The following is a 19,942-nucleotide window of genomic DNA, read 5'->3' on the forward strand; positions in this document are numbered from 1 at the left end:
CTTAAAATGTGTATACCTTTTTTTTTAGCACCCTCTGTATATGGAAGAAAATGTCAAATAAGTAAAGGTTCTATTTGGAAAACATTTTGATGTTCTAACTTTGTCCCAATTTGATTATTTTAGGATAGTATCAACTAGACAATTATTTGGAAAGAAAAGGTAAAAAAATCAAACCTTTCTTTTGTGATACACTTTTAGGTATCTTGGAGAAGTTGAAAGAACAACTAACTTGGAACATGGACCCACTACTTTATCTCACACTCTGCCAATGGTGGTTTCTCATGACTTTACATAGGTCTTTAATCACCCTCCACCTCATTTTTTTCCATCTATATAGTGAAAAACATGCACTAAATGAGTTCCATGACCTCTTGCAGTTGTGGCATTTTTAAATGCTAGTTGGTTTTGTTTTTGTTTTTTAACACACTGGTTAAGGTTCAGTTTGAGCAAATCTTGCCCTTTGTTTCAAGTTTTGGTTCACAGTTCAGTTCAGGACAAGCCTTGATTCTGAGAGTATTGGCTAATCACCAAAAGTTGAACTTCTTTCTTGAGTACAATTTATTCTGCAGGCTTGCTGGAATAACTAATACCCCTAACCTCCAGAAAATAAACAAGGGATTTCTCTCTAGTTGCATTTTTAATCAATTTAAACCCAGCTCAAACTGACAAAAATCTTAACTGCCCCAACCACTCAGAGCTCATTTCTCTCTTCTTTATGTTTCCTCTCTTTAACTTCTGGACATGTTAATATTGTTTCAATTACCACAGGATATTATACTTCTCTGCCTTCTATATAAGCATGTGAGTCCCTTGAAGAAGAGGCTTATTTAGCTTTATATCTCAGCAGGGCAACTGGTATGTCCTATGCCCTCTATCTAAATTTGTTGAACTGACTTGTTAACACAAAGGGAAGAGGAAGGAAGGAAAGAAGGGGGCAGAGAAGGAGTGAGGAAGGGAGCCAGGGAGGAAGAAAGGAAGGAGATGATTGGCTGCTTTGTATCTAATGTCATAATCCCTTTGAGTTTGAAGAAAGCAAATTTAATAGTCCGTTGGTGGTTCTATGGCATCATCATTCTGTCACCCAGCCAGAAGCCATTTGTTCTAGAGAAGCGTCATGTGTCAAACGTCTGGATGAAATACGCTTTCTGAAAGTCCTTCATTTTGCCTACTCTGAATTTTACCTGCACTGGTCCATTGGAGAGATGTTTATTTGTGATTTTCAGGAGCCAACAAAAGATTAACAGAATCCACTCAGTGAAATGAGAGCCGTGTATGTAGTTCTGTGCTACCCCAAACATAAATATATTCAACAAGCTACAAGGATATACGGTGGGATCTTCATCACGATGTCCAGTTCTTCCTGACTAAGGACAGTTGCAAACCTTTAGCCAGTATAGTTCTGCTTTGGCCTGGAGGCTTTTTCTGGTGCCCCCCATCCTCCTCTGTGTGTGCCATGCTATTCTTGTCTTCCAGCTGTCTGTGTTAGGACCTCGCTCCTTTGCTTCAGGGCCTATATTACTATTTGGAGAAATCTTTTAGCCTTTGCTGACTCACGTGCCTGATTCAGTTTATGAATCATGATGTTTCTTTTAAATTGTTTTTATTGATGATATTGCTAAGGTATTTTGTCTCCACTCATAGGTAGCAAAACACTAATTTATCCATTTACTCAGTGCTCTGTGATCTCACCTGAGTGCTCTGTGTTCTCATTTTATCAGCTTCATTTGGTCCTTTCTGTTCTCTACCACACTGGAAGGGAAAAGATTTTTAAAAAAAAAAAAGCCCCATCCATTGGAGAAAGAACAATGTGGGGGTTAGGGCTGTCCACCCCCTGCGCAGTTGAAACTACGAGTATAACTTTTGACTCCCCAAAAACTTAAGTACTGTTAACCAGAAGACTTACAATAACATAAATAGTCAATTAACACGTTTTGTACATTATATGTATTACATACTGTATTCTTACAACAAACTAAGCTAGAGAAAAGAAAACATTCAGAAGAAAATCATAAGAGAAAATGCATTTACAGTACTGTATATATTTGTTTTTCTAAATCTGTGTGTAAGTGGACCTGCGCAGTTCAAACCCGTGTTGTTCAAGGGTCAACTGTAATTGGTAGGGATCTAAGCTCAAGGCAGGCTCCCCCTCTGGATAGAAGCAGAGATGCTGTTTTCTGTGTCATACCAATAAGCATTCCCTGCTCAGAGCAACAGTTCAGAATTTTTCTGTAAAATTATTTCATGGCCCGTATTAATTAAACTACAAAAACAAGAAGAAATTTTTAATATTATCACAACTGTATCACCTCAGCACCTAAATAAACTACAGAACATTTGCAGCAAACAGATTAGAAGAAACACACACACACACACACACACACACACACACACACAATTTACTGTGATTTTTTTTTTAAGATTTTTATTGGGGAATTTGGGGAAGGGGAACAGGCAAGTTGCTATCCTTTTGTTCTTCAGTCTAGTTGTGGGGGACGTCGCTTCACTGGCCCAAGTTGGCACCGTCATTGCGCTCTTCCTGGGGGAGGCAGATCAGTCCCCGGCTTCTGGACAGCCGCTCACTGCGGCTGCTGGCTGCTCATGCTCGCTGCCGGCTACACATGGCAGCCCATGGCAACCCACTGCAGCAGGGGCTGCAGCCTACGCTGTTGCCAGCGACAGCCCAGCTCCAGGTTGAGCTGTTGTTCAGCATCTTAGCTGTAGAAGACAGTGTCACTGGCCCTCATATGTGGGATCCGGGGCCCTCTGGCATCCCAAGCCAGCTCTTAACCAACACGCCACTCGGCCAGCCCTTACTGTGATTTTTGGGAGCCACAAAATACCCCTCCTATCCAGGTTTCCATTATTATAGTTAGTTCAAAAGAGAAGACAACCTGGCCCTCAATCTTTTCAGTTCTGCTAGCTAAATACATGACAAATGCTTGACTTTATGAAAATGGTCATTGAAGGAGTAAGCTCATGAAGCTATTGCAAAGGCACAGTGGGAATGATCTACATTGTAAGATATCATTAAGCACCCCAGAGAGGGACATAAGGGCAGTTCTATGCTGAAGGGTGTTGAAATAGAGATTTTTCAGCACATTTGATAAACATTTACTGAATTTCTAGTATGACAGAAACATCTGCCTTAATAAATAATAAGGCAAAATTAGACTCAGTCCTTGCTCCCACGATCTATTCAGGAGAGAGATACGCAACCATCGTTCAGTGTGACAAATTACATTAAATATAAAATTCTATAGGAACACTGACCCTACCCTTCCCTTCCCTCCTCCTCCATCCTTCTGAAGAAAGGACCAGGGCAAGTTGTAGACGAAAGTGACATTGAGAGCCAGCTCTGGAAGTATGGAGAGAAGTTCACCAGGAAGAGAAGAGAAAATGGAACAGGACAGACTAGCAAAGAGGCGTGAAATTACATGGAGAGGCAGGGACTGATGAATGCTAGTCCAGTGTGACGACAGAATCAGAGAAAAGACTGAACAGGTAGTCCTGGGTTCGGCTACAATCAGTCTTGTATATCAAGCTAAAGAAAGTGATATTTATTTTGTAGGCAGTGGAGAAAAAGCAAAGGGCTGTAAATAGGTAAATAGTATGTTCTGGTCTCTTTTATATCACATAGGAGGTCCTAACTTTGAAGGGGGCAAAACTAGACCCAGGAAGAACACTTAAGAGACACAGGGATGAGAGTTAATGAGGTTCTTCTCTGGGGTAATGCATGGTGAGAGCATTAAAGTGGACATATGTCAGAAACACTTAGGTACTAGTAATACTTTTTACCTAATGGAAAAAATTAATCCAATATTCGCCCATCAAAGATACTATGTAAATATTATATGCTTGGTTCCTAATGTGTTCAGGATTTGGAGCAACACAGAAGTTGTTAACACATTGCCCCTACTTTATAATGAGCTTACAGTCTACCTGGGAGCAAATTATATGTGCATGAAAGGTAAATAACACAGTGTGTTATTAAGTATCAAATGTGCATCATAGGAAATTGGTGCAATAAGAGAGAGAGAGAGAGAGAGAGAGAGAGAGAGAGAGAGAGAGAGAGAGAGAGAGAATGATTGGCTGTAATTGACAGGAGGAGGTGGGACTGAGGTTGGTCCTTAAAGATGGGTGGGATTTGGAGAGGTATGAATTCACAGACAAGACAGATGGGCAAATAAATAAATTTCAGTGCAGTGGGATAAATGTGACAATAGAGACATGTCTGAAGATCACAGAGAGGGGCACAGAAATCAGAAATTTGTAATGGGGACAAAGATTAAGAAAAGCTTCCCAGAAGAGAGGTTATTTGAGCTAACTTTTAGCAGACAAGTAGGAGAAGAGGTAGATGAAAAATATAAATATCCACATATGCAAAGGCACAAAAATTTTAAGAACTTGATGCATTCTGGCAAGTAGATGGGAACTGCAAATATTGCACGTGGCTGGAGTAAAAATGACTTTGTGGGAGAGGTAGTAAACGAGGCTAAAAAGAGGAAGATGGGAACCGGGAAGTAAAGGACCTTATGTGCTAATATAAGGAGTTTAATTTTTATTATGGAAAGTACTGGAGGATTTTAAGCTGCTGGGTGAGGAGTGACATGATCAGGTTTGTATTTTAGATCACACTGGAAATGACTTCAAGGTTTCTGACTAAATGGCGATGTACTTCACTAAGGGAATTCACCAAGAGCAGATTTGGGGGAAAGATTTTGAGTTCAATTTTTGGGTGTTTTGAGCTTGAAGTTGTGAATTAGTTTTTTAAGGGCGGTTGTAACAAATTACCACAAACTTGATGGCTTCAAACAACAGAAATGTATTATCTCACAGTCTGGAGGCTAGAAGTCAGAAATCAGCAGGGTTGGTTCTTTCTGGAAGCCCTGAAGGAGAATCTGTTCCATGCCTCTCTCCTAGCTTCTGGTGACAGTCTTGACATTCCTTGCCTTGTAGACACATCACTCCAATCTTGGCCTCTGTCACATCATCTTTTCTGTGTGTGCCTCTGTCTTCTCTTCTTTTACAAGACACCAGGCATTAGCTTTAGAGCCCACTCTAACTCCAGAGTGATTTCATCTTGAGATCCTTAACTTAATTATATCTGCAAAGACCCTATTTCCAAATAACGTCACATTCACAGGTATCAGAGATTAGAACTTGGATATATCTTTTTGGGTGGGCGTGGAGGGGGACGGGGAGACACTAGTCAACTCACTATAAATTGAATGAATGGATAACTGTCTTTAGGATCTGATTGGTACTCTAGCCTTGGTTTGTACTTCTAAATGCTGATAAATTTACAACAGGCAAAAGGAAATGCAGAATTAAAGACTGTGTTATATGGTAGAAAGAGCAAAGACTTTAATCAGATGGACCTATGTTCAGTCCTGGTTCTTTATTAGTTAAAAACCTGGTTAGCCTTTTAACCTCTATGAGTCTTGATTTCTTCATTTGTAAAATGGGGATAATATGACCTAGCTCATAAAACTGCTGTGAGAATTAAAAAGAGTTTTCCAGGGACACAGTAGACTCTAACTATTATTATTTCAAGGGAAAAAAAAACTTTAAGATAATACATTTGGAAATGGCCACGTTAAAGATGTGGTCATGTGAGTGTACTGGATCACTTTAAAAGCTACAGCAATTGGCATCAAGGACAATAGTGAGGTGTCCCATCAGAGAGGTGGAGATCAGCAACGAGGACTCCAAGAAAAGATGATTTTTCAGATAGTCAAAGGGACGTTTGGCATCTGGAAAATGAGTAATCAGTTATCTCACCACCTAAGTGGGAGACAATTTGGCAAAATCAAGGCAGGACTCTAAGAAACTGGGATGTCAGGCAAATTTCTAAGATATTTTATTCAGTGTCATTACTATGGTAGGCATTGGAGGTAAAACAACAAGTAAGACATGGACCTTCCAGATAAGAGTTCACCATCTTTTAGATGACATCAGACAGGTAAACAAGACAAAACACAATAATATGAAGTGCTAAAAAAGACTAGGAGCAGAATTAAGGGAGAGACCAGGTAAAACTGCCCGTGGGAGCCTGGGAAGGCTTTAGAGAGGATATGACATTTGAGTGGATTCTTGGAAAATGAATAAGAGTGTGCTGGCTAAAGAAAATAAGGACTTTCCAAGCAGAGGAATAAGAGGCAAAGCCAGGAAAGACTAGTGTACCCGAACTGGAGACAGGAACTGAAGATCAGTCAAAGGCCCAGTTATCTAAACGAGAAATGGAATCAGAGCCTGACTATTCACAGAGACTTACAGCTGATTCCCAAAGCCCTGGGCTATAACTTCCAGTCTTCCTGCCCAAGATGCAGGTTTGTCCTAGAGATCCAGGCAGGAGTGAGCCTAGAGATTTGAGTGAGGTGGTTCTAGCATTTGGGAAAGAAGATACACAGAAACTGATGAACAGTTAGGTACTGACATTAGCCAAAATCAGGGGAGAGACGGGAAATGTTTATGAGAGGTTTATTATGTGACAGATTGTCTATTTAAACTTCACAGCAATCCTGTGATGTAAAAGTAGGCAGAGTAGTGAAATAACGGCTCCAGTCATTAAAAAGCAAAACTGACCTAGTTCCTAGAAAAAGAAAGGTTTCCACAGCTGGTCTCTTTGGTGCTTCCTGCTGACCTAGGCAGCCCTGGGGCCCACAGGTGCTAAGTAGAAATGGTTCCAGCTAACTGAGGAACAGTTCCTGCACCTTGGTTGTTACTGCTCTCACTGCATTTTTCTTTTTTAAACTAAGAGGATTATTGGATTATACTGAGGACAGGGAACAGGACTGTGTATTCAAGCTTCTTGTACATTTGTGTGGCTTCCTGGTGTGCAGTAAATATCTGTTAAATTAGGTTTCCCAGGATGCGCATGGACAACGCTATCTCCAATACTAAATGGAAAACCCACCCTCAAAGACACAGGAAAAATGCATCAGACTTCATAGGCCCTCCGAAGTTAAGAAGCATCTCCTAAAGTGACTATTTGCCTTCCTCGAGTACTCTCCGTTTTCAAGATTTTAGCTGGCTAATTGGTAACTTGTTACCCTCTGTCCACATGGTCACCACCCCGTCTTCGTCCACCTGTACTCTTGAAAACGCCCCTTTCGACCCCAGCCGGGGAGACCCCCGCCCATGAAAAAAATGAGACCATCACAGCCGGGGAAGGCATCGGCCCAGCGAGCCGGGGAACGGGGCTGGGGAAGTAGAGGCGTCCTCAGTGCACTGTAGACGCCGTTTCGGGACAGCGCAGAGGCAGCGCAGGGGCGCGTGAAATCCCCGTGCGTGGAACACCGTTTCCTAGGCCACAGTCCCGGATGCAGGGCGCTGCGCTCGCGGCCCCGCCACCTCCGAGCCGCCCTCCCCGGGGCAGGGTTGGGGGGCAGCGAGCCACAGGTCCCCCCCTCCCACGCTGCCGCCAGGGCGCAGGCGCAGGCGCTCGGGGTGCGGCGGCCGCGGGAAGATGGCGGCGGCGGCAGCGGCGGCGGCGGCCGAGCAGGTCTGTGAGCCCCGCCGTGGCCGCGGACTGGAGGGGCAGGGGCGCCGGGGTCCTGCCGGTCGGGCAGCCGCGGGGTCGGCCGGCAGGCCGGCGGGGGCCGGGGCGCGGAGGGCCGGCAGGAGCAGGGTTCCGCGGGGCGCGGCGGGAGGCGCTGCCCGCAGCCCGGGATGCTGGCAAAGGCCGGGCGAGACCCCGGGCAGGGGCTCCCGCGCTGGGCAGGAGAAGCGAGCTGGGCGCTCGGCCTGGCTGTCCCCTCCGCTGGGATGAGGAGGGGGCGCTGTCCTAAGAGGCCGGAAGGCGGCCGCGGCAGCCGGGACGCGCGGGGACGTGCCCCGCTCCGTGGCAGCGCGAAGATGCGGGTAAAAATAACCTCAGCCCCGGAGCGGCGAGGCTCCCCCGGCAGCAGCCGGGGAACAGCTGTTGCCTGGGTGTCCGCTGGCGGCCACTTCTCGTGTCTGTCATCCCCGCTGTGGATATGCAGACATCCAGATTTCTCCTCCCGCTTTGGCTGTTGCAGATCGAATCACTAGGATAAAACTGTCTCTTGTCCAATCGGTTTAAAATCATTTTTTAAAATGCTTTGTCAAGTAATTCCTGATCTGCATTGTAAACTTGTAACTTAGGAAAGTTTAAAAGGCTATTTCTCCCCAAAAGCAAGCTATACATATGTATTACATATACATGAACGTATGTGTGTAAATATACATATACATACCTATAGTTACTAGGGTGATTGTTATAAAAATAATTTTCATAGTCACTTTTTTCTTTATTTCCCTTTAAAAAAAAAACTATGATGTGATAGTTTCTTTTGAAAAAGTCCCATTCTTCAGCACTTGAAAAAATAAATACGAGTCAAGTAGCCAACATTCTGTTTTTGGTTTTGGTTTTTTTTCTGGAAAGATTTTCTTAGATAATAACTGCTTTTAGAGACCTATTGGATATATATCACTGGAAGAGTCATTCCGAGGGACATACAATATAGAAATCTGCCTTCAAGGAGTTTAAAGTCAAACTGCATAATAAATGCAGAACAATCTGCTAAAGACAATAGGCAAGCTACAGGTTGTAGCCGTAAAATAAAATAAGTAAAATAAAATAAAAGGAATGAGTGAAAGTGAAAGGAGACAAAGCTTGGAGTTGTTGAGATTAAGATTGTGCCTTGGCTTTCCTGATTTCCCTCCTAATTTATCAGCTTCTGTTTTAGACCGTTCTTTTTAAATCTCCCTCCCCTACTGATGTTCTTGAGGTTCCACTGAGGTTCTATTCTTGCTTTACATCTAAACCCGGCAGTTTGATCCGTCCACTTCAAAGTTATATGTTTATGTTTCTAGCCCTGAACTTAACTGAATTTTCTACAAGCACCTCAAACTCAAAAATGTTCGAAACTGGATTGCATCGTATTTACCATTAAAAGGGCTGCAACCATCCATTCACCTGGTTAACCTAGCCAGCAACTTAGGAGCTGGGCCAGTTTAGGGGTGCTCAGGAGAGACCCACATTTGTGGTTTAATGCTGTACTGTTCAAGGCTTGATATTTGAACAAAGAACCCCACATTGTCTTTTTGCTCCAGAGCCCACAAATTATGTAGCAGATGTAACTTGGGAGTCATCTTAGGTCCCTCTGTATCACACTCACATCCAGTCCTGTCAGTTCTATATCTTAACACCGCTTCCCAATCTTTTCTTCATCTCCAGTGCCAAAGCCCAGTCAAGCCCTCATTTGGATTGTTAGAGAAACCTGGTGTTGATACATTCATCTCTAAACTCGTCTATTCCAGTTCATCTCTTTTTGGTTTGATTTTGCTCTAATGCAAATTCTCTTGTATCACTAACCTCTTTCAAATCTTCAGTAGTCCCCCATCGCCTTCAGGATAGAGTCCATCATTCTTGACATGGTACTTATATCCATTCATTTACTGGCCTCCAACCACATCTCTCACCTCATTTTTTGCCCCTTTCCTATACATGCCTGTACACATTTCATATATATCTGCACTTTTGCCTGAATAACTTGTTTATCTCTCAAGATTCAACTGAAACCTCAACTTTTCTTAAAAACCTTCACCGATGCTTGTGCTCGCCAGGTGGAGTTGCATTCCTCTCATGTACCTTTTCCGTCTCTGTTCATTGCTCCCCTACAGCACTTGCCACATTGAACTGCAGTTGTTAATGACCTTGTCTATCTATCCTATTTGCCTGTAAGTAAGTTCACTGAGGGGAGGTGCTATAGGGTGCTCATCTTAGTAGTCTGAGCATCTGGCATATAGTAACTCTTCAATAAATGTTAAATGCATTAAATGAATATAATAGTGCACATGACTTTGCAGAGAAGAGTAAAGATTGCATCCTAGGAGGGATGCATTTTGCCCTGTCTCTTTTCAGACCTCTGTTCAAACTCTGGCTAAGACTGAAATTCCCCATCTGTCAGCGCTGCTACACGTGTCTGTGAACAGTAGAAGAAAGCACACCTCCCTTTCGGTATTTTACTACCTTCAGGGGAAAACTATCAAAATGCATAATCAACTCTAAAATGTCTGCAGTGTGGATGCACCCTAATAGATGTTGCAACTTATGCAGGTACACAACCTACATAACTGTGTTCATCCTGTTTTGTGATCAAATCTGTTGAGTAGACTGAATTATCTTCTACAGAGCCATCTTTACTGTTTCGTGGAATTTAACATTTTCTATCTACCACATTACTCACGATGACCATTCCTGTCTTTTTCCATAAGCCCTCAACCAGCCTGCTACCCCTGCCACCATGATGAGATTCCAGTAGCCCTCTCCTCTCTTTCTAGGCATCCCTAGGATAAAGAAGAATGTTTTCCCCTCATGACGTAAACCATTTCAGGGATAGGAGCCCACCCTTCAAGATGGCTCTTTTTTCTTGTACTCTGCATCACTTTCTTTCCTGCCTCCTGAAGGATCGCGTTTCCCACATTATCCTGCCCTGCTCTGAGATCTGTGGTCTTTGCCTCTCTGGCATCTTTCCCTCTGCCATCAAACATACTAGTCCTCCTCCAAATTGGGGGACGGGGGAGGTACTAACAACAACCAAAAACAAGCACAATTTTTCTCTAACAGTACGTAATTCTTTAGCTAGTCTCCCTCTTTGCTCTTTTCTCCTAAATTCAAAAATAGATGTACACATGCTGGCATCATTTCAGGACTAATTCCTCCTCTCAAAGTTCATCTTATGGAGGCACTTCCTGACAAATCAAGTTCAGCAACAGTACACATCCTCAATTTTCTTACCATTCATTGTGTTTCTCATTTTCCACGTTCCTGCATAAAGTTTCCCAAGACTATGTCCTTGGTTCTTCTCTTCCCGCTATACTGTTTTTCACAGTAAACTGGTACAGCCTCATAGATTTAACTTACCTCAAGGCTAAGGATTCTCAAATCTATCTCTAGTCCAGACTCACCTAATATCCTATCCTTCCCATTGACTTGGGGGCATGTGGTTATTTCTCATTCAGTTCAAATCAACATGTGTAGAATCTTCTCCCTCCTTCATTCCCCATATTTAACTAGTCATCATTCAGTAAACATGTTCTTTTTTTGACCTAGCTACAAATTCAGTTAACTCTTCTCTTGAAATATATTTTTCTCCATCCTTTTTCATCCCACTGTAGTTTAGGCCATCGTTTCCACTAATCTCCATTACTGCAACATCCCCAACAGCCTACTTACAGCCTACCTAGTCCTCTTTCCTAGCTCTCCTACCAATGCCACATTTAGCAGCCTGAAACATACATATGCCATTCATGTTCAGAAATTTCCAATTAAACAGACATAAAGACTAGAATTTACACCCAGCTGTCCAAGAACTTGAACAACCTGCCCTACATTTCCAACTTTATTCTCCCTGAATTACCAGAACTGACCCATCTACTCCTGGTTTCCCTGACAACTGGTTTCCCTGACAGAACGTACCCAAAGAGCCGCATGTGGCTCGCGAGCCACAGTTTGCCGACCCCTGGTCTATACTATTGATTTTGGCACCTGAACATACAGAATCCTTTATTGCATTGCTAATTACTTCATATACCCAAATCACATTTGTATTTCTAGAGGATAATGATCCTGGTCTATATTTCGTTTGTGTTCCTATTTATGTTACTGGTGCTTAAGCATAAAGTGCTTAATAAATACCTATTTAATAAATGAATTTTTTCAGAGTTCTAAAAAATATGTAAATTGTACAGTATCCATTTCTACCCATTTCTTTTGTGTTTGTGATGTGCCAGGTTATTACCTAAAATGTCATATAACCATAGTCTAAATCAGAGGTCTCAAACTTTTTGGTCTCAGGTTCTCTTTATACTCCTAAAAATTACTGAGGATACCAAAGAACTTTTGTTTATATGGGTTATATCCATTGATATTTACCGTATTAGAAATTAAAACAAATTTTTAAACACAGGAATACACAAGCACACATTCCATTAGCTATTAGAGCAATGGTGTCATCACACACAGTCATGTAGCCTGTGGAAAATTCCACTGTCCATTCATGACGGAAGGAGAGTACCAAAGGAAAATAGCATCTCAGTGTTATTTTGAAAATAGTTTTCACCCTCCAGACCTCTGAGAGGGTTCAGGGGACCCCTCCAGAGTTCCCCAGCCCATACTTTGAAAATTGCTTGTCTGAAATAATTTAGCTTTAGCCAGTAGGAGTGATAAATAACAAAGTAGTTCAGCCTTTCCAACTCTTTTTATAGAAATGAAAATATGTATATATATATATATATATATATATATATAATTAAACGATTATAAATCATTAATAAAAACAAGATTACCCACTGTACAATGTATATGTCAAATCTTTCCCCAAATGAGTTAACTGTACACTTTACTGAAGTAGGACTGTTCACAGCAGAGAGTGGAAATATGTTATCAAATAGTCACACTGAAAGTTCTCTACGACACCTGCAAACACAGTAATGGCCTTACTTAGAGCCTGCAACGCAACATGGCTTGAAGTTTACTAGTGGAAAATATATCACTAACCAATTCAGCTTTCTTTGGTTATGAATATGCACTTAATAAATATTTAATTTGACACTTAATAAATGTATCAAAGAGAGGGTATAGCTGTTCCTATGTGTTGTACTTTGTTTTAGCAAAGTTCCAATGGCCCTGTAAAGAAGTCCATGCGTGAGAAGGCTGTTGAGAGAAGAAATGTCAATAAAGAACACAATAGCAACTTCAAAGCCGGATATATTCCAATTGATGAGGATCGCCTCCACAAAACCGGCTTGCGAGGGAGAAAGGGCAACTTAGCCATCTGTGTGATTATCCTCTTGTTTATCCTGGCCGTCATCAACTTAATTGTGAGTATGTAGCACAGAGTATTCGTTTTTTCATTACCATGGGGAAGTTTTCATCTGTTTTTCAGTGAAATCATGGACTTTGTTTCTATAATTTCTTTCAAGACCCTCTTACTTTGTTCTTTTCTACACGTGTTTTATCTCTTATTGCATTTTAATGACTATTTTATATATTAAAAAACCCTAGTATGCCAATATTGCCATGTATTCAATTCATTTAGAAAAAAATGTTCATGGATTCTTCCCTTTAAAGGACTTAACTTTTAAAAGATTAGGATCAAGTCGATGGAAGAGACCTTTGCCAAGGTTATTGTATTGCCTTCACCTTTCCTAAAAAATATAACCCTGTTTATTTTCATTCAACTTTTCCCATACTTAGCCTTGTCTCCTTGGCTAGATTTTAAAATTGTAAACCCTTGGATGGCAGTAAAGGGTTATTTTTTAGAGTCTTAAATCCCTGTTGTCAAAGCATGAAAGGATCCGATAGGCTGGTTTACATTAAGGTGCTAAGGACCAGGTATGTTGCCTTTTCCAAAAATATTTGCTTCTTTAATGAAGAAGACTTTCAATCCAAGGCCATAACTAGGGTTAGATTTGAAACCCTCCGGCATGTGTGTGGATACATATTTTCAGAGCATGATTATTGGTGTACTTACCACTCACTGATCATAAACGTGGACTTCGGCAGTTCTAAAGTGATTCCATTTACTTTATTTTTTACTTCTAATACCCTCAAACCAGTCCTTTGTATTTATATACATCCAAATCATTTGTGTCCAATTCTTTACTTAAATCAAAAAGAACTGGTACTGTAAATAGCTTTACTAGGAGCACATATTCTGAATTTATTTTATTTTGTAAATTTATTTGCTTGGAAACTTTTGATTAAGATGGCTGAGAAAAGACATTATCATCCCCTTCCTCTCTAAAACGCTCATCCCAAGGTGAAAATGTCAAGAGACAGAAATGTCTTAGAAGAAAGTAGGAGTTAACTGAAATCCTTAATCATACTATTTATATGTAGACAAAAAGGAGGAGGAGGAATAGCAGATAACTTACCAGAGAAGAGAAACTGCTGTGTGTGTCGGAGAGGAGGTTGCAGGGCGTGTTGGTGAAAGCGCCTTGCAGAATCCTGAAAAGCCTCAGGAACTGGAAGTACAAGTACCCCGAAAAGCTGAAGTGAGGCGGGAACTGAAAACAGAGCTTGTTTGAAAATCTGTAGAAGGAGCCATGAGATCCTTAGCCTTTCTCTGCCTTCCAGCCAGCAGTGAGGCAACCACTGCTCCTAACCCCCGCACAAAAATACACTGAACCACAGAGGATTCTCTCTGCCTGAGGCTATAGCACAGAAGAGGTAGGGATGGGGCTGCATACAGAAAGCAGGAAGTCTGAATCCTGAGCACTGAGACTCCCTTTCCCAGGCTCCCTTGTCCTTATCCTCCACCTCCTGTTTCCTGATACTCCAGGCAAGAGATAAAACAGCTGCCTCTGGAGAAACTGAAGCACCTCAGAGAAAAAAACCTGAAGATACTGACACTTGTCAGGTCCCAGTGAAAAAGTCACATGATCTCCCTCCTGTGAAGCCTGTCAGTCACAAGCCCCACCCCACACAGAGAACTTTCTTTGGACTTTTTGCAACCTCACTGTTAAATATGAACACTGAACCACAAAGGATCAATATATTTTGGAGGAAAAACCCCAGAATTGAAAAATGATAGACCAAAAACATCCACACCATGGGGAAAGTAGGACTTCAAGGGGATAGAAAAAAATGCAATGAATAACAGAAAAAAAAAACCTAAAATGAGTATCTTCAGAGAAATAAAAAGATATTACATCCATGAAACAAGGATATCATGCCATCAAAAAGGAACAATTAAAAGAGACGGAACAACTCATGGAAATATACACACATGGATGGATGGATGGATGGATGGATGGATGGATGGATGGATGGATGGATGAATGAATAGATGATAGATATTGGAAGATAAAGAAAAGGAACTTTTCTTCCAGAAAGTTCAATAAAATTAAAGAATTAATCCAAGAACTGTAACATTCTGTTAGTAAGAGTTTCAGAAACAGAAGAGGAACACACTGGGGAGAAAGTTGTCAAATAAATAAAGAAAATTTCTGAGAACAAATTGAAAACTACGTTCTGAGTCCAGCATAATACATAGAAAAGACTCACACCAAGGTCACTACTGTGAAATTTAAGAAAACCGGGAATAAAGAGAAGATCCTAAAATCTTCCAGAGGAAAAAGAAACAGGTTATATATAAAGAATACAAAATCAGAGTGGCATTTGACCTCCCAAAAGCAGCACTGTAAACTAGAAAGCAAGAAAGCAACGGCCTTCAAAATTCAGAGAGAAAACCGTTTCTAATCTAGAAATGTATACCAGCCTAGACTATCAATCAGATGTGAGGGATTATAAAGACATTTTTAAGTCTCAAAAAATTTTACTTCACATTTTTAAGGAGGCCACTGGAGGATGTGCACTACCAAAAGAAAGTACTAAACCAAGAAAGTTGAAGATAAGGATATAGGAAACTGGATATCTAGAGAGAGAAAGAGGAGAAAAATGGAAGTTCCAGCATGAAAGTAAAGGAAAAATTTCATGATTACAGCTGTGCAGCAGACCCGAGGGGTAACAGTCCAGATGGAAGCAAGAAAATAGGGGTTCCAGGAAGATTTCTTAGGAGAGAAAAATGGAAGTTATAAATTATTTGAGAGGTTTGGACTTCTAAAACATTTTATTGAGAGACATTTGGAAGAAATGGAGGTTTGAAAAGGTTTAGTTAGATTTTTCAAAGAAACTAAGCAAATGAAAAACAGATATTAAACTCTGAGAGACACAAAGTACAAGAAAGGAACTGCCATCATAATACAGTATTTGGCTTAACAGTGAATAATATTTACATGGTCATTATACTGAAAATTCTGAACATGGATTTAACCAAAACTTGAGATTAGAGTTGGAGAAGAAATATAGATGAGGGCCAGCCGAGTGGCTCATTGGTTAAGAGTTGGCTTGGGAGCGTGAGCTCTGAGCAGCGGGGCCACAGGATCAGATCCCACATGGCCCAGTGATGCTGCGCCCTCTACAGCTAAGATGGTGAACAACAGCTCGACCTGGAGCTGGGCTGCCGTGAGTCACTGGCGACAGCATAGGCAGTGGGGCTGCAGTGGGCTGCCGTGAGCTACTGTGAGTAGCTGGCAGCCAGTGTGAGCGGCAGGTGTGAGCCGCCGTGAGTGGCTGTCTAGTGGCCAGCAACCTGGCTCACCTGGGAAGAGCGCAATGATCACAATACCAACATGGGCCAGTGAAGTGGTGTCCTCCACAGTTAGACTGAAGAACAAAAGGACAGCAACTTGTCTGTTTCCCTCCCCCAATTCCCCAATAAAATCTTAAAAAAAAAAAATAGATAAGCTAAAATTCTTATCTGCTAAAATAGGAAATTAATAAATAAAACCTAAAATTGAAGAGTGAAGAAACAATATACACATATTATTTAGAAATACAGAGATAAATTCTGGGCTCAATAGCGAAAATTGTTGAGAGTGGTTGTCCCTAGATGAGATATGGAGAGGATAGACAAAATAAGAAACTGTTCTTTTTTTTTTTAATTACAGACCTTTTAGCACTTTTTGACTTTTAACTATTTGCATGTAATACCTTGATAAAAATAAAATTGGTTTTGTTTGTAAAGTGGAAAACCAACTGATATGTTCATCTCACCGATAAAACACTTTAGGAAGTTTAATCCTTTGGCAATTATCTTTTCTATTTGTTTTCCAATTATGTTAAATGTATGATGCCTATGAACAGTGGCCTTGTTTTCTTTTTTAGATAACACTTGTTATCTGGGCTGTGATTCGCATTGGACCAAATGGCTGTGACAGCATGGAGTTTCATGAAAGTGGCCTGCTTCGATTTAAGCAAGTATCTGATATGGGAGTTATACATCCTCTTTATAAGAGCACAGTAGGAGGAAGGCGAAATGAAAATTTGGTCATCACTGGCAACAACCAGCCGGTAAGTTACCACATTAATTGAGAGACAATAAAGAAAAATTCTTTGTAAAAACCTAGAGCTGATTCTTGGAAATGGATGTTTTCCTTTAGGGAAAGCTCATAAATATATTTCATAATATTGTTGGTCTTCTAATTTATTAATATTAGATACTTTCTTAGTATTCTAGATTTTGTTCCATGGTAGCATTTCCTGTGATATAATTACTGTATGAATACATAGTTTACTCTTTTCTTCTCCATATGAGGAAACTATTTAAAAAAACATCTTCCCAGATTAGAATACCCTCTACTTCCTGGGAGTCTAGAAGAGAATATACCGATCTAGTCAGTGGCAGCCCATGCCAAATGGCTGCTGTGACACAGGTTTTTAACTGCCTAGAACCTCGAGGAGAGATATCCTTACTCCTCTGCCCATTGTAGGCCTTCGTCCATGTGCCCTGTGACCCCTGTATTTGTGCAGAGCAGTATAAGCAAATAAACATGTGAACCCTCATTTAAAGAACTCTTCCCCCAAGTGGGTGAAGGGAGAACAGACAAACGCATTTAAAACTATCTGAAGTTAGTCTGTTGTTATAGAGTGTTCTTACAATGTTCTTGATGAATTTTGGATGCAGTCTCCTTTGCAAACATTCATGAAAAGTGTTTTTCTAAAGATTGTTTTTCAGCAAGGGACCACAAAGCTCAGTGTAGAAAAGAACAAAACTTCTATTACAAGTGACATTGGTATGCAGTTTTTCGACCCAAGGACTCAAAATATCTTATTCAGCACAGACTATGAAACTCATGAGTTTCATTTACCAAGTGGAGTGAAAAGTTTGAATGTTCAAAAAGCATCTACTGAAAGGGTAAGTTTTATTTTCTTTGCTTTATTAATAGAAGAGAATTATTGTCTCAAGTTACAAAATGGGAGGGGAGTTTTACTGTTTGTTAGTGGTTTGAAAGAAATTCCAGAACAATGGAAAGGATTAGTTCTATGAATAGATGTGTCATTAACTCACTGATGTGATCATTATCAAGTCATCTCTCTTTATCTCAACATCTGCAAAATGTGAATGAAAACACTTGCCTTTCATATTTCACATTGAAACACCTATTCCTCCACCTCTGGTAATAATTCTCACTTTAATTTAGAAACTCTTTTCACTACTTTTTTTTTTTTTTTTCAGATTACCAGCAATGCTACTAGTGATTTAAATATAAAAGTTGATGGGCGTGCTATAGTGCGTGGAAATGAAGGAGTGTTCATTATGGGCAAAACCATTGAATTTCACATGGGTGGTAATATGGAGTTAAAAGCAGTGAGTATTTTTTTAAGAGTTTAAGAGAATTATTAGATTCTTGGGTACATAAATCCATATGTGGAATAGTATACAATTATTGAAAATGGTAATGTAGTTGTATATTTTTGACATGGAAAGATGTTCAAAATGGATTGTGAAACGAAAGGAAATTACAAAACAATTTGTGAACTATCTCATTTTTACTTTTTAGAACATATATGTATTTTATAAAAACCTGGGTGGGTATGCCAGTAGGTCAATGGTGATTAGCTATGGATCGCAGAATAACAGATGATTTTAATTTTAATTTTATTTCTGCTTGCCTGTTATTTTCTAAACAAAAAGTTTTTTTACATAGTGATTCCTGTATTATTTTAAAAGGGGGTAAGAAAAAACTCCCAAAAGAAAATTCTGGAAGATTAAAGTGAGTATTCATTCCACAAAGTTGCCAGGGCATTTTTTCAGTTACAGATTTTTCATATCCCTTCCAGGATACTTTGTACCCAGTGATGTGAAAATCAATTAGCAAATGTATAAAATATATTTTTATTTATATATCTATTATTATAAAGGAAAAATATTTTGCCTTTCTTATAGCTATTGAAAAGTAAGATTTTCTTTGTGCTTCACAGATTATATCTGAACCTTTTAATATTGGGTTGTCGGAAAAGTCATGACACATTTTTGCAACGAAAAACATAGAAAAAAAATATATCATAACTTTTCCGACAACCTAATAGATAACATATTTCATATGAGGGAGTTGTTAGTCCAAAAACATTGTACCTACTCACAATTCTAGTGAAAGTATATTCAAAATGTCTTTGGGCACCTACTATATGCTACTTAACTAAAGCTAATTAAATCTATTTTACCAAGCATTAAATGAAAAAAGAGAACTTAAACCTATGAACTTACAAAATAAATCTTTCCTTTTTTAAATTTCATTTCATAGGTCTTAGGGGGAAACACTTCTAAAAATTAAGTTCTTTCACTTTCATAAATAGCTTTCCCCCCTAAAGCACATATTCCAATCTCTAAATAATAAAGATGAACCTACAATGTGATTCTTGTCAGAAATTCAATAGCAATACTGAGCATTTTTTACGTGTACTGTATATAGTAAGAAGCCATTTCTCTAAGAGAATAATGTTGAAGAACGGTCACAGTGAGGCTGTTCTTTGCACTAGTAACTCAAAGAAGCAGTAGATGTTGCAGGTGTGTATTTAGCCATTAGTGAGTTACTAAATCTTTTCTTTTTTCCACCTGAAAATTCTACCTGTTGTTAATATGACAAATATTAAAATACTTTGAAATATACATACACATATATCAGTTTCTCCACAGTTAAAGAAAAAGCCAGAATTTAAAAAGAATAATTAGTTTTGTAATACAGTTAATATTAGTGGTTAGTTTTTAAGTGTATACCTAATCATTAGAAAGAATTTTCTCAAACAGCTTTTTAAAAAATAACTGCTTTAGTAATTTAAAGGAAATAAAATTAGATGACCACAAGATGGCAGCACTGGAACAAAATTCGAAAAGTCATCACTTAAGACTTATTTATTCCATATACTATCACTTCATAGTCAATTAGCCATTTTTATTACTTCATAACCAACTTCCTCATTGCTTTAAATACCCTCTGTAAGCTAAAGATTCTCAAATTTGGAATTCCTGCTTTAATCTCTCTGAACTATGATTTTCATATCCAACTGCCTCCTTACTTTCTCCACTTCAGTATCTAACAGGCATCTCAAACTCAACAAGACTAAAAT

General features: G+C 39.8%; 1 protein-coding gene across 2 annotated transcripts in view; it reads left to right on the top strand.

The window, feature by feature from the left end:
* The first annotated feature begins 7,441 nt into the window (after positions 1–7,441).
* SGCB (sarcoglycan beta) overlaps positions 7,442–19,942 on the top strand; it is a 14,382-nt gene continuing 1,881 nt past the window's right edge. The window contains exons 1-5 of one of the 2 annotated variants that reach the window (XM_019627133.1): positions 7,442–7,504; positions 12,640–12,849; positions 16,700–16,885; positions 17,538–17,729; positions 18,051–18,182. In XM_019627133.1, the coding sequence (XP_019482678.1) occupies positions 7,469–7,504; positions 12,640–12,849; positions 16,700–16,885; positions 17,538–17,729; positions 18,051–18,182 (756 nt within the window). In that variant the 5' untranslated portion in view covers positions 7,442–7,468. Of the gene's footprint in view, positions 7,505–9,889; positions 10,085–12,639; positions 12,850–16,699; positions 16,886–17,537; positions 17,730–18,050; positions 18,183–19,942 lie in introns of those variants that run through there. The other variant, XM_019627134.1, reaches the window with a different exon arrangement.

The sequence above is a fragment of the Hipposideros armiger genome, unplaced genomic scaffold (genome assembly GCF_001890085.2).
Source record: "Hipposideros armiger isolate ML-2016 unplaced genomic scaffold, ASM189008v1 scaffold_714, whole genome shotgun sequence".
In the NCBI taxonomy this organism is placed as follows: Eukaryota; Metazoa; Chordata; class Mammalia; order Chiroptera; family Hipposideridae; genus Hipposideros; species Hipposideros armiger.